General features: G+C 57.6%; 1 protein-coding gene across 5 annotated transcripts in view; it reads left to right on the forward strand.

The window, feature by feature from the left end:
- The window catches only part of ELFN2 (extracellular leucine rich repeat and fibronectin type III domain containing 2), a 57,577-nt gene extending 45,792 nt beyond the window's left edge, over positions 1-11,785 (forward strand). For all 5 annotated transcript variants that reach the window (XM_065581455.1, XM_042843571.2, XM_005302459.5 and 2 more), the window contains one exon: positions 8,636-11,785. In XM_065581455.1, coding sequence (XP_065437527.1) covers positions 9,172-11,577 — 2,406 coding nt within the window. In that variant the 5' untranslated portion in view covers positions 8,636-9,171 and the 3' untranslated portion in view covers positions 11,578-11,785. The remainder of the gene's footprint in view (positions 1-8,635) is intronic.
- The last annotated feature ends 953 nt before the right edge of the window (positions 11,786-12,738 follow it).

Raw genomic sequence — 12,738 nt, forward strand, 5'->3', positions numbered from 1 at the left:
TTCCGCACAGCGACCCCCGCAAGCCAGCACTCCTGCCCCATTCCCTCCAGCGAATTCTGCACATCCAGCGCTCCTGCCCTGTTCCTCACAGCAACCCCACGACAATCAGCGCTCCCGCCCCGTTCCCTCCAGCAATCCCCCACAGAGCTCCCATCCCGTTCTCTACAGCGACTTTCCTCCCCACAGGCAACGGTCCCGCCCTGTTCCTCACAGCGAACCCCACAGCCAGTGTCCCCACCCCATTCTTCCCCAGTCAGGGTGCTTGCCCCCATTCCCCACAGTGACTCTCCCCACAGCCAGTGCTCCCGCCTCCTTCCAGTGACCCCCGCACAGCCAGCACTCCCACCCCGTACCCTCCAGCAACTCCCGCCTCACAGCCAGCGCTCCCACCCCGTTCCCTCCAGCGACGTCCCCCCACAGCCGGTGCTCCCGCCCCGTACCCTCCAGCCATTCCCCCCTCACAGCCAGCGCTCCTGCCCCATACCTTACAGCGACCCTCTGACAGCCAGCAGTCCTGCCCCATTTCGTCTAGTGACTCCCCCACAGCCAGTGCTCCCACTCTGTTCCCTACAGTGACTCTCCCACAGCCTGTGCCCCTGCCCCGTTTCCCACAGCTACTCCCCCGCACAGCCAGCACTCCCACCCTGTACCCTCCAGCCACTCCCCCCTCACAGCCAGCACTCCCGCCCCATTCCTTAAAGTGACCCTCTGACAGCCAGCTGCCCCGTTTCCTCTAGTGACTCCCCCACAGCCAGCGCTCCCACCCCGTTCCCTCCAGCGACTGCCCCCCACAGCCGGCGCTCCTGCCCCGTTCCCTACAGTGACCCCCCCAGAGCCAGTGCTCCCACCGCATCCCCCACAGCGACCCGCCTACAGCCAATGCTCCCTCCCCGTTCCCCACAGCTACTCCCCCTAAAGCCAGAGCTTCTGTCCCGTTCCCCACAGCGACTCCCCCACAGCCAGCACTCCCGCCCCATTCCTTCCAGCGACTCCCCCCGAGCCAGTGCTCCTGCCCTGTTCCCTACAATGACTCTCCCCTCGGCCAGCACTCCTTCCCCATTCCCTCCAGCGACCCCCCCACAACCAGCGCTCCCGCCTCATTCCCTCCAGCCACCCCCCCACAACCAGCGCTCCTGCCCCGTCCCATACAGCGACTCCTTTTGAAGCCAGCACTTTCTGCATTCTTTCCCACATTTCCTCCTCCCGTGCAGTCCAGGGGAATCACATGGAGGAGAGACATTGAAGCCCTCCCTCCCCTTGTCAGGTAGAGCGATGCAGAGAGCTCTATCGCTAATAGCTATTTACAGAACCTGTGATCTCTTGTTGCCCTGTTCCCCACCTCCTTTTGCTCACCTTCCCCCTCCCTGCTGGAAGCTGCTGCGGGTTCTCCAGGTGGACTTGGGTTGATGCAAATTCCCCTGAACCTTTAATAGCGCTATGAATATAAAAAGTGACTGAGTCACTTGGGAAAACAAAAGGTGCTCTCTCTGGCCTGCCGGGGAAGTGGCTCCTGCATGGAAGACCATTTCTCCAGCACTCAGGACTCCTAAATGAGATTTCCTCTTTGAAAGCTCTCTCATGTGTGTGGTGCTCTTGCACTCCTGAGCTGCTCTAACTATCCGGAGCTTTCCCTTTCCTCCTGTCCGACAGATGAGGGATGTAATCGCTGCAAGGGCTTATTTACATCATTGCTTTCCTTGCTGTGTGGTTACCTTTTCCTTGAAGATGTTAGGCTCCGCACAGATTTTCCTGTGCTCCTCACCACAGTCAATATGTGTTCTTTTGCCTCAGGCTAGGTGTGTGGAGAAGAGGGTGGCTCTGGGTTGTCAGCTAAGCTCAGCCCCTTCCATATTAGCACTGGGGAGGACTTGTGCTGAAAGCTTCCTTGGAGCAGTGCCAAGCTCTGCCCTTCAGCCATGCCAACTCCCTCACAGAAGTGCCCGTCAGTGCCAGCCAGGGTGCAGGCTCCGTGAGCTTCCTCACAGCAGTGTCCCCTCAGTGCCAGTCGGGGTGCAGGCTCCGTGAGCTTCCTCACAGCGGTGCCCCGTCAGTGCCAGCCGAGGTGCAGGCACCGTGAGCTTCCTCACAGTGATGCCCCATCAGTGCCAGTTGGGGTGCAGGCTCTGTGAGCTTCCTCACAGCAGTGCCCCATCAGTGCCAGCCGAGGTGCAGGCTGCGTGAGCTTCCTTACAGCAGTGTTCCTTTCAGTATCGACCAGAGCTTCAGAGGAGTTAGTTTTCCCACAGTGGTGCCGTGCAGGACTCCTGTAGTGTGAACTTCCTCACAGCGGTGCCTGCTGGGATTCAGGTGGTGAGACTTTCTTTGTCACAGTGCCTTGCCAATACCAGCTAGGAGTCCAACACCATGAGGCTGCTTCTCAGCTGTACCCTGTTAGAACCAGCCCACACTCCTGCACTGCGAGATTCCTGATGCGGTGTGTCCCTTCCAGGACCAGTGACTGAGCGTCTATGCAGCAGTAGCCTATCTGTGTGCTCCCAGACCTTTGCAATGGAAGCTTCTGCATAGCCATGCCCTGTTGGCTGGGGTGCAGGTAGTGGGAACTTCCCCATTCAGTTTCTAGCAGGGGCTCTGGCACTGTGAGCTGCCTTCTGCCCAGCAGTGTGCAGCCAATATTTCAGCTTCCTTGCAGCTGGGCCCTGTCGGTGCCAGCTGGGCCCTCTGCAACGTGTGCCTCCTTGGGGAGGCCCTGCATCACTGCGTGCTGGCACTCAGACAGTGGGAGCTTCCTCAACTTAGCGCCCAGCCAGTACCAGTGGGGACTCTAGCACTGTGAGCTTCCTCATAGCAGTGCCCTGTCAGTGCCAGCCAGGATCCAGGTACTGTGAGCTTCCTCATAGCAGTGCCCTGACAGTGCCAGCCAGGACTAGAGCCATGCAAGCTGGGGCTACGACAGTGGAGCTTTCCTGCAGCCCACAGTGCCCCGGGGAGGGAGAGAGCTATGATTTGAACCAGGCGTATATGGAACCAGCTGTATCTGTGCCAGCACAGAAGGGCAGGGGGGTGATCTGAAGATACCCAGCAAGCAGAGCCCTGGGGGGGGGGGGGGTTAGGCGGCACATGTCACTGACTCAGGGTGGTTGGAACTCAAATAACAAGCCACGGGGCAAAAGCTGAACAAATCTTTGTGGGGCAGAGCAGTATTACGGGGCATAAGTGCCAGCTTCATACAGGGGAGAGTCTGCACGGGGATTAGGGGAGAGCAAAAGAGAGGGGAGGGAAATGAGTGGGGGGAGGAGAGCCAAGTTGAAAGCAGAGCAGGCCCCATGCGCAGGGGAGATAGCCAGCTAGAGGCAGGCAGTATGTGGAGGTGAGCAATCATCTGGACAGGGCCAGCAGAGGCAGGGAGGGAGGGCAGCTCGGCCTGTCTCTGGATTTCCAGTCCCGCAGGGAGCAAGGAGTGTTCGGTGGGTTTTTAAAGCATAAATTTCTAATGTGGAGGCTCTTAGCGCCGTTTAGGTGACGGTAGAATAAACGCCGGCTTCCTAATGTGCTGGGCCCCGCCGGGAGGGGATGCGAACGGCATGTTAGCAACACAGGCCCCAACTCCTAGGATTTCCCTGAGTGACTCGTGCTTTCACTGGCACACAGAGCCCGCGCTTTGGCCCCCTGAACCTTCCCGGCACACTGAAGCCACCCCATTCCCTGGTTCCTCCTGATATCACCTTGCCTGGCAGCTCAATCCCTCAGCACCGCCCTGACTCACTGCCCCCGATCCCGCCAACTCACTGACCTCTAAAACCCGATACCCCTGACTCACTGACCTCTAAAACCCCCAATGCCCCAGACTCACTGACCCCCCCAATCCCCAGGCACTGCTCTGACTCACTGCTCCCCGATCACCCCAACTCACTGACCCCTAAAACCCCCAATGCCCCTGACTCACTGACCTCCCAACCCCCCAGCACTGCCCTGACTCACTGCCCCCCAATCCCCCCAACTCACTGACCTCTAAAACCCCCACTACCGCTGACTCACTGACCCCCCCAATCCCAGCACCACCTGACTCACTTCCCCCCGATCCCCCCAACTCACTGACCTCTAAAACCCCCAATACCCCTGAAACATTGACTCTCCCCACAGTCCCCTCATATTGCCCTGGCTCACTGAGCCCCACCCACACCTCTGATCCCCTCAGACCCCTCCAGTCCCCAAGGCTCACTGACACCCCCCCAATTCCTCCATACCACCCAGGTTCACTAACCCCCCAGTCCTCTGATCCCCTTTCACGGATCCATGGGATCAGTGCTATGCCCCCGGCTTTTGAACAGTCTGGTGGAGGAACCCCTTAGATGTGCCAGACCCCCCAAAGGTCTCACTCTTCCTTGAGGGCAGGTCACACAGTCTCAGAGCCTCCTGAGACTGACCCTCTGGGCCTTCAGCACCCCTGCTTCACCCTGTGAGCTCTGCTCAGTGAGTCCGACTGACAGACTCCTGGTGGAGACTTGTGCACTTGTCAGGGACTCATGCACCTCAGCCAGCATTTGCAGTGATGCTCACGCAGCGTTGTCAAAACAGTGGGGTTTATTAGTCAGCTGGAACGCAGCATAGGAAGTGCTTAGGTTAGCACAGTGCACTGAAGGTTAAAACAAAGTCCTCTCTGGACAGCCCCGAGCAATTCACCAGCCGAGCTGTATTGAGCTCCGTTTTCAGGCTCTGGGTCTCTCTCTGACTTCCTTAGTCAGTTCCCAGGTGAGAGAGCCCCCAGCTTCCTCCATAACCTACATCTCCCGCCTTTCCAGCCTTTGTTCTCAAGCTGCTCAGCTTCCCTGCTGAGAGGCGGGGAAATCTTCGTCTGGGTGGTTTGTTGCTAGGTGTCAGTGGCCCGGTGTTTGGGCTTTTCAGCATCTTCTTGGGTTTTCCAGTGATATGGGTCAGCCTAGGCCAGTCCTTTTTCAGACTCACTCAGACAGCTCGGCAACACATACACATCCATGTCTGTTAGCTGCCCTGAGAGCAAACTTAATCCTTTCCCTCCACTCCCCACTGGGTAGCAATGCAAAGTCTAAGGGAAACTGAGGCATACACACAGATTTCATAAAAATATTACCAAAAGTTCCCACTTTGTCACAAAGGAAATTATCTGGGGGCCGCAACCCCCTGCTCTGGGATGTGTCACCTTTTCCTGAGGTTCCCTCCACACCAGCCCCATGGGGCTGCCCTTCTTACCCGCATTTCCCCAGCACACCCCTTACCTCCACCCTAGTCTGCAGCTGCTTCCTCCACCCCCACCCCCCACGCATATCAATCTTGCTGGGGCTTCAGAGAAACAAGAGGGAGGAGCGTGGCCAAGTGTGGTGTCAGCACCTTCCCGGCCAATACTGAGGACACTGCTGTTTCCTGGGATTGTTGGACTCATCTGCTGGCTGATTTATAGCAGGGCTTGGCTGCAGGACAGCACGGTCTGCCTACCTGCCCCTGAGTGGTGGATGCCTTGGCTGTGATGGCAGAGGCAGGAATGGGCGGAGGAAGGAGAGGCATCGTGGGTGCTCACCTGGAGGACAGTTCAGGGGGTCGCCCCAGGGGGAGAGAAGGGGCTGGTGAAGCTTGCTGCAGGAATGTGAGGACTGGCCAGTTTATTGGCTAGGAACTCTGCCTATGGATGAGCCAGGAGCCAAGGCACAGAGATGGGAGAGCTGGGGTTGGAGAAACCTCTCCCACCCTGTGCCCTTTACCCTTGGGAGTGCGAAGCTGCTGTCCCTTTGCATGGGAGGGGGACTGCATAGGGATCCAGCATGTGTATAGGCCAAGCATAGGGGGAGCTACAGCCACAGGGGACTAGTGTGCCATGGTGTCCACCAGCCCTTAGAGGCAAACCTCCTCCTCGTCCCCCCTCCCCTGCACCAGCCACCAGCCAGATCTGACTTGCACGGGAAGGGGCTGCTCTGCACAAGTCACATTGGGGAGCCAGGCCTGCCTCTGCGAGAGAGGAACCTTGGGCCTGTCCTGGGTGCTGCCTCCCCTTCAGCTGTGCAGGTGCCACCCTGCACCAGCGCTCGGGTGGCTCCGCACCCCAGAGCTGGCCCGGCGACTCGAGCGTGGGAGCTTGCGGCAGTTCCCGCTTCGCCGGCGGTTCCAGCCAACATAATGAAATGGGCCGAAGCCAGAAGCAGCACGCCAGGGCTAAACAGTCTGGGCACTGCGTCCATGGTGAAGAGGGGTGAGGGGTGGCATTGGGGACAGCTAGCCAAGGGGAGGTTGCCAAGCCAAACAGTAGCAAAGGTGGAGGAACTTGTGTGAGAGCGCGAGAAACCCAGTTCAGGTTCTTCCCCTCCCTGCAAGGGGCTGCTCCCACAATCCACTTGAGGGCGTGTTGGGAGTGTTGCTCCCCGGGCTCTCTCTGGAAACAATAAGTTTGTCTATCTGCTTATCCTGTTTCCTTGTGTTTGTGGAGCTGGCTGGCTGGCGAAAGGGCACGTGCGAGCATGGAACGCAGAGGCCATGCTAAGGGAGAGAGAGGGCCAAAGAGAACAGCGTAGGGGTGCAGGACAGCAAAAACCACTCAGCCGGACCTAGGTAGGGAGATATACCCTAGAAAAGGGCAAGAGAAAGCCAGCTCCAGTGGGAGGGGGGAGGAGCGCTAGGGAGCGACAGGAGCAAATCAGCAGTGACCCGGCTGGGGCCAGCTGAGCCTCCTTCCCTCGACCCACCGGGGGATGCTGAGTCAGGGTATTATTTATCATTACATTAAGACTGGAAGACAGGAGGAGCCAGACCTTGGAAACCAGCACCACTTGCTACAGCACAGTCCCTGGCCAAAGCAAACCTGCGCTTCAGCTGGGGGCTGTTGCGTGATGGTCACAGGTGGGAGAAGCGTGGAGGCCTCAGCCAGTCAGCGGTGGGGAAGGGGTCTTTTCCTCCGTCCTGTTGGTTGGATCCCGCTCGTTCTCTGCCCTTCCCCCACTCCTTCCTCCCCCCGCCCTCCCCTTTGGCTCTTGGCTTTCCTTTCTGGGTTATTGAATATGCAAGTGTCTCTCGCTGACACCATCTCTGATCCCTTAATCCAGCTGCCCTGGTAATTCCGCAGCCCCAAATCAGCTCAGATCTCTCCACAGACGTAAGCCTCCTTCTTCAAGGGCTTGCTTTTCTTCCCTGCTCCCCTCCACCCCCACCCCACCCTGCCGCTTCTTCATCCTATTTCTGCCCTTCGGGTCTCTGCATTGGAAATTGGTTGGGGTTTAGCAGCAGAGGGTTTAGCAATATCTTTAGTGAGTGTCCCTGGAAAAAAAAAGAAGAATGAAGAGAGAATCCTTAATCTCAAATAACTAAGATGCATTTTTTTCTCTTATTTCTTCCTGCTCCCCCCACCCATGCCCCAGTTGGAGAATGGGAATGTCTCCTTAGCCCTCAGCAGAGGGAACTCAGCCAAGGCTGGGGATGCACTGACAGCATAGTGGGAGAGGGGGTCAGTGTGAGAATGGGGATGTGTCAGCAGGGGGTGCTCCTGCGTGGAACGGAGAAGGGTAGATCGGGCCAGAGAAGGGAGACTGCAAATGGCTCCTTGGCACTAGTGGGGGATCTCTCACCCGAGTGGGGTGTGTTGGCAGCCCCTGGGAAGAGGGGACTCTAGGATGGAGCAGAGAGGATGTTGGTTTGGTGTCAGTATGGGGTGCTATTCTCCAGGTCAGGATGAGTCTCGGAGCCTGAGAGTGGGGGCGGACAGCAATGTTTCCCTGCTACCAACAGGGGGTGCTCTCCCACGCTGGGGTAAAGCTGCTAATGATCCTTTCCCCTCATCCTGATGAAGCTGGTTGGATTCTTTAACCAGCCTGGGCAGGAAATAGTTTGGTCTCCTGTCCTGGCAGTAGGCACCACAAGAGCACAAATAAATAAAATTAATAATACAGCACATGCTGCCCACGTCAACCGGGTGCAGCTTCTGTATACCTGTCCCATACCAAGTACAGGAGCCAACCGTTGCTGGAGGGCTCTGCCTGACAGCCCCCATCCGCCCTGTGCCAAAACACCCCTCTGCTCCGGCATGGGCGTCCGGCGCTCACAATCCCCTCTCCCCCGGGTCCAGACATCCCTCTCTGAGCCCTGCTCGCGAAGGCTGCGTTGTGCCCAATCCTCGCCTGCACCGAGACGAGGGAATTATTTTCGGAACGAGAGCGGTTATACAACCAATGAATTATTTATCATTTTGCATCAAGGAAAAAACCCCATTTAGTTGGGATTCTTATTTATTTATCGTCGGCATGCGCGCGTTTGTGTACGGCGCGCTTTCCGTTCTCTACACCGGCAACAAACTCCTTGGGGCTGGGTTGGCTTGGGTTGTGTTTTCTTTATGCTCTGGAGTTTTAAGCCGATCATAACACAGCCGTGTCCCTCCCTCTGTTCCATTCTCTCCCCCCCCCCGCACAACCAGGCTGTGATTCCATTACATAACGAAACCCAAGTACCCTTCTGGCTATCACTGATACAAGATTATGTTGCAAGGGATCCCTTTGCCAAGGCTTATCAGCATAGCAGGCAATACCGCCTCCCCCCACCCACAACGCTCTCTTTTCTGCTCCTCCCTGTCCCCAAGAAACTAACAGCCCTAGCTGTCTTTTTCCGTATTTCAAAGCCCCCCTGATTGATGCCTCCTCTTGTCTCTCGTGTGTTTCCTTTCCAGATTCCGGTGACAGATGGATCGCTCGCTCGCTCGCTCTCTAGCTCTCTATATTTTTGTTTTCAAGATGTTTGATCTGAAGTTCTGAAGCATCTCGGAGGGGACCCAGGATAGGGGGAGGAGGAGCAACCCCGGGAGCCCAGCGACCGAAGTGGCAGCTCCTCCAAGTCACCTTGTGGTCGTGGGGGAAGGCGGGGAGGGTGTGTGTGTGTGGGGGGGTGTCGTTCCTGAGCCTCCAAGAAGATCTGTTGTTTAATTTTTGTTTTGTTTTAAAGAGAAGCACAGATTTCCGCTCCCCCCTCTTTTTCCTGGATTGGGAGCGGCAGGAAGGAGTGGATTTTGCCCCCTGTTGCTCTACACCCCAGGGTTGGCACGGAGGGAAAGAAAAATGTTGGTGACGGCACCGGATAGAACTGAGGTGCCTGTGCCCTCCTATCGCTAACCAGCAAGGGAGCGTCGCCTCTCATCCCCTCCCTTTGCTCTTCGGAGGCTTGTTTTCTTTTTTGCCCGTGGGGGGAGGGGGGGCGCCGCATCTGAACATGCTGTGTCTGGGCTTGTGGGCGGCCGCCCTGCTCTGTGTGTTCTCCCCTGGCACGGTGCATGGCGACTGCTGGCTGATCGAGGGGGACAAGGGTTACGTGTGGCTGGCCATCTGCAGCCAGAACCAGCCTCCCTACGAGACCATCCCCCAGCACATCAACAGCACAGTGCATGACCTGCGCCTGAATGAGAACAAGCTCAAGGTGGTGCTGTACTCCTCCCTCAACCGCTTCAGCAACCTCACCGACCTGAACCTGACCAAGAATGAGATCTCCTACATTGAGGACGGGGCCTTCATGGGCCAGGCCAACCTACAGGTCCTGCAGCTGGGCTACAACAAGCTCACCAACCTGACGGAGGGCATGCTGCGCGGCATGGCCAGGCTGCAGTTCCTCTTCGTGCAGCACAACCTGATTGAGGTGGTCACACCCACTGCCTTCTCTGAGTGCCCCAGCCTGATCAGCATCGACCTGTCCTCCAACCGGCTCAGCAGGCTGGAGGGGAACACCTTCACCAGCCTGAGCAACCTGATGGTGTGCGAGCTAGCTGGCAACCCCTTCAACTGCGACTGCAGCCTCTACAGCTTCCTCACCTGGCTGGTGGTCTTCAACAACGTCACCAAGAACTACGACCGGCTGCAGTGTGAGACCCCCCGGGAGTTCGCCGGCTACCCGCTCCTGATGCCTCGACCCCACCACAACCGCAATGCCATCACCATCTTCCAGTCCATGTGCCGGGGAGGCACCATCCCATCCCTCTCAAGGATCAACCCCACCCCCTACACGCCTGACTCCCAGAGAGACCTGGATGAGAACTCGGGGTTCAACCCCGGGGACTTCCTCTCCGTTGAGCCCCCGGCCTCCTCCACCACCGACTCCTCATTCAACCCCAGCATCAAGCTGCACCACGTGACCATCACCTCAGCCACCTTGGTGGTGACGATCCCCTCACCCTTCAGCAAGATGTACGTGCTGGTCCAGTACAACAACAGTTACGTCTCTGATGTCACGACCCTGAAGAACAAGAAGGAGTATGTCACCCTTAGCAAGCTGAAGGCCCACACGGACTACACCTTCTGTGTGGCCTCCATCCGCAACTCCAAGCGCTACAACCACACCTGCCTGTCCTTTGCCACCAGGAGCAAGGGAAGGGAGGATCCAGTGCCCAATACCTCCACCACCACTCACTACATCATGACCATCCTGGGCTGCCTCTTCGGGATGGTCATCGTCCTGGGGGTGGTGTACTACTGTCTGAGGAAGCGAAGGATGCAGGAAGAGAAGCAGAAGTCCCTCAACGTCAAGAAGACCATCCTGGAGATGCGCTACGGCTCGGATATAGACACCAGCTCTATCGTCCACTCTTCGCAGAAGCTGGGCGAGCCGCCCGTCATCCCTGTCTCGCGGATGTCCTCCATCCCTTCCATGATCGGGGAGAAGCTGCCCCCATCCAAGTCAATGGAGGCTGGGATGGAGACCCCCAAAGTTACTACCAAGGGCAACTACATTGAGGTGCGGACGGGTGGCGGGGATGCCCTGGAGAGAGCCCAGCGGGATGACGATCTGCGTGAGCTTGACAACGGCCAAGGCTCGGCAGCTGAGATCTCCACCATCGCCAAGGAGGTAGACAAGGTCAACCAGATCATCAACAACTGTATCGACGCCCTCAAGTTGGACACGGCCTCCTTCCTGGGAGGAGGGAGTGGCGTCGACTCAGACATGGCGTTTGAGTGCCAATCCATCCCTGCCGGCTCCTCGGGTGGGCTGGAGCGGCCTGGCTTCCTGTCGCCACCGTACAAGGAGAGCTCCCATCACCCCCTGCAGCGCCAGCTGAGCGCGGACGCAGCTGTGGCCAGGAAGACCTGCAGCGTCTCATCCAGCGGCTCCATCAAGAGTGCCAAGGTCTTCAGCCTTGACGTGCCAGACCACCCGCCAATGAGCAAGTCGGATTCCAAGTACATCGAGAAAGGCAGCCCACTCAACAGCCCCCTGGATCGTCTTCCTCTGGTGTCCCCGGGTGCCATCCACCACCTGGAGGTCAAACCTTCCTACCATTGCAGCGAGCACCGACATTCCTTCCCGGCCCTGTACTACGAGGAGAGCGCTGACACTCTGAGCCAGCGGGTGTCGTTCCTTAAGCCGCTCTCCCGCTCCAAGCGGGACTCCACGTACTCCCAGCTCTCCCCCAGACACTACTTCTCGGGCTACTCCTCCAGCCCCGAGTACTCATCTGAGAGCACCCACAAGATCTGGGAGCGCTTCCGGCCTTACAAGAAGCACCACCGGGAGGAGGTTTACATGGCGGCTGGCCACGCCCTGCGGAAGAAAGTCCAGTTTGCCAAGGATGAGGATCTGCACGACATCCTGGATTACTGGAAAGGCGTCTCCGCTCAGCAGAAGTTGTGACTGTCTCTTTAAAAGGAAAGAAAAAAACCCAACAACCACCAACAAAAGAACCACTTGACTGTGAACAAAAACCGAACAGCCCCCTCCCCCATGACAAAAATGAACCAAGAACCGTTTCTTACAAAGTTTACAAAAAAAAAAAAAAAAAAGCAAGAAAGCAAGAAAGCAAACAAAAAACAAACTCCCGCAATGAATTGTCTCTCCTGTGTTATGGGGACCACTGTTCCTCCTGCAGCTGGTTGGGAGGAGCTGCCTGCTTTGACACTGTGGTAATGATGCTGATGGGCTAGCGGGAGGGAAGGACGAAGAGGGGGTTAGGCATGGGCGGGGGGCAGAGAAGGATGCTAACCAGGCCTAGACTAAACCACTAACCATCGCTTTTATGTTCCTGTTGTTATTTTGTTCCAGATTGTGGGGGTTTTTAAGGATGGGGGTGGGGCTTCTGCGTACTCCCTTGGGGGGCAGCCCCCACCAAGAGAAAATGGGGGATGTCACCAAACAAAGAGCCCCTCCCTGGCATTTTAAGGGTTTGGGGGTCTTCAAGGCTTTCTCCCACCTCCCCAAGACTCATGGGGGTTGTACAGACTCTAGCATGTAACTGGAGGCTCTCTCTCCTTTTCCTCCACCTCCGACTCCATTAGGGTTCCCTGAGCTTGGGGTTTGGGTCTCCTGGCTCGTGGCCACATCAGCTTCCCTCATTCACTGAGGAAGGGGAGGTAGGGCAAACAGCACAGGGCTCTCCCCGCCTCCGGTGCATTTCAGAAGAGAGGTCACCGGCTTTCTAAGGCCCTGGGAAGCCCCCACCCCCAGCCCCAGCTGAACAGTCCAGTTGTCTTCCAGGAAATGGTGGGGAGCATGTTCTCTGGCATGGCAAAATGGGGTTCGCTAATGGCAGGGCGATGGGGAAGTGGGGAAGAAGACGGGAATTCCCAACTGTGCTGAGATCTGAAGGGTTCCCCCTCTCACCCCCACCCCAGAGCTGGGGAGGGGCACGCATCTCCCACCTCCTTCATTTGTGCTGCAGGTTCTGCACCCCCCCTTGTGCTTCGGGGTGGGGGTGGGGGATCAGACCCTTGAGGAGGGCCTCGGGGAGGAATAACAATCACAGGATGCTCCTATGCCTCCTCCCACCCAGCTAGATCAGAGCAGGGCCCCCTCTCC

Source organism: Chrysemys picta, chromosome 1 (genome assembly GCF_011386835.1).
Source record: "Chrysemys picta bellii isolate R12L10 chromosome 1, ASM1138683v2, whole genome shotgun sequence".
Classification (NCBI taxonomy): domain Eukaryota; kingdom Metazoa; phylum Chordata; order Testudines; family Emydidae; genus Chrysemys; species Chrysemys picta.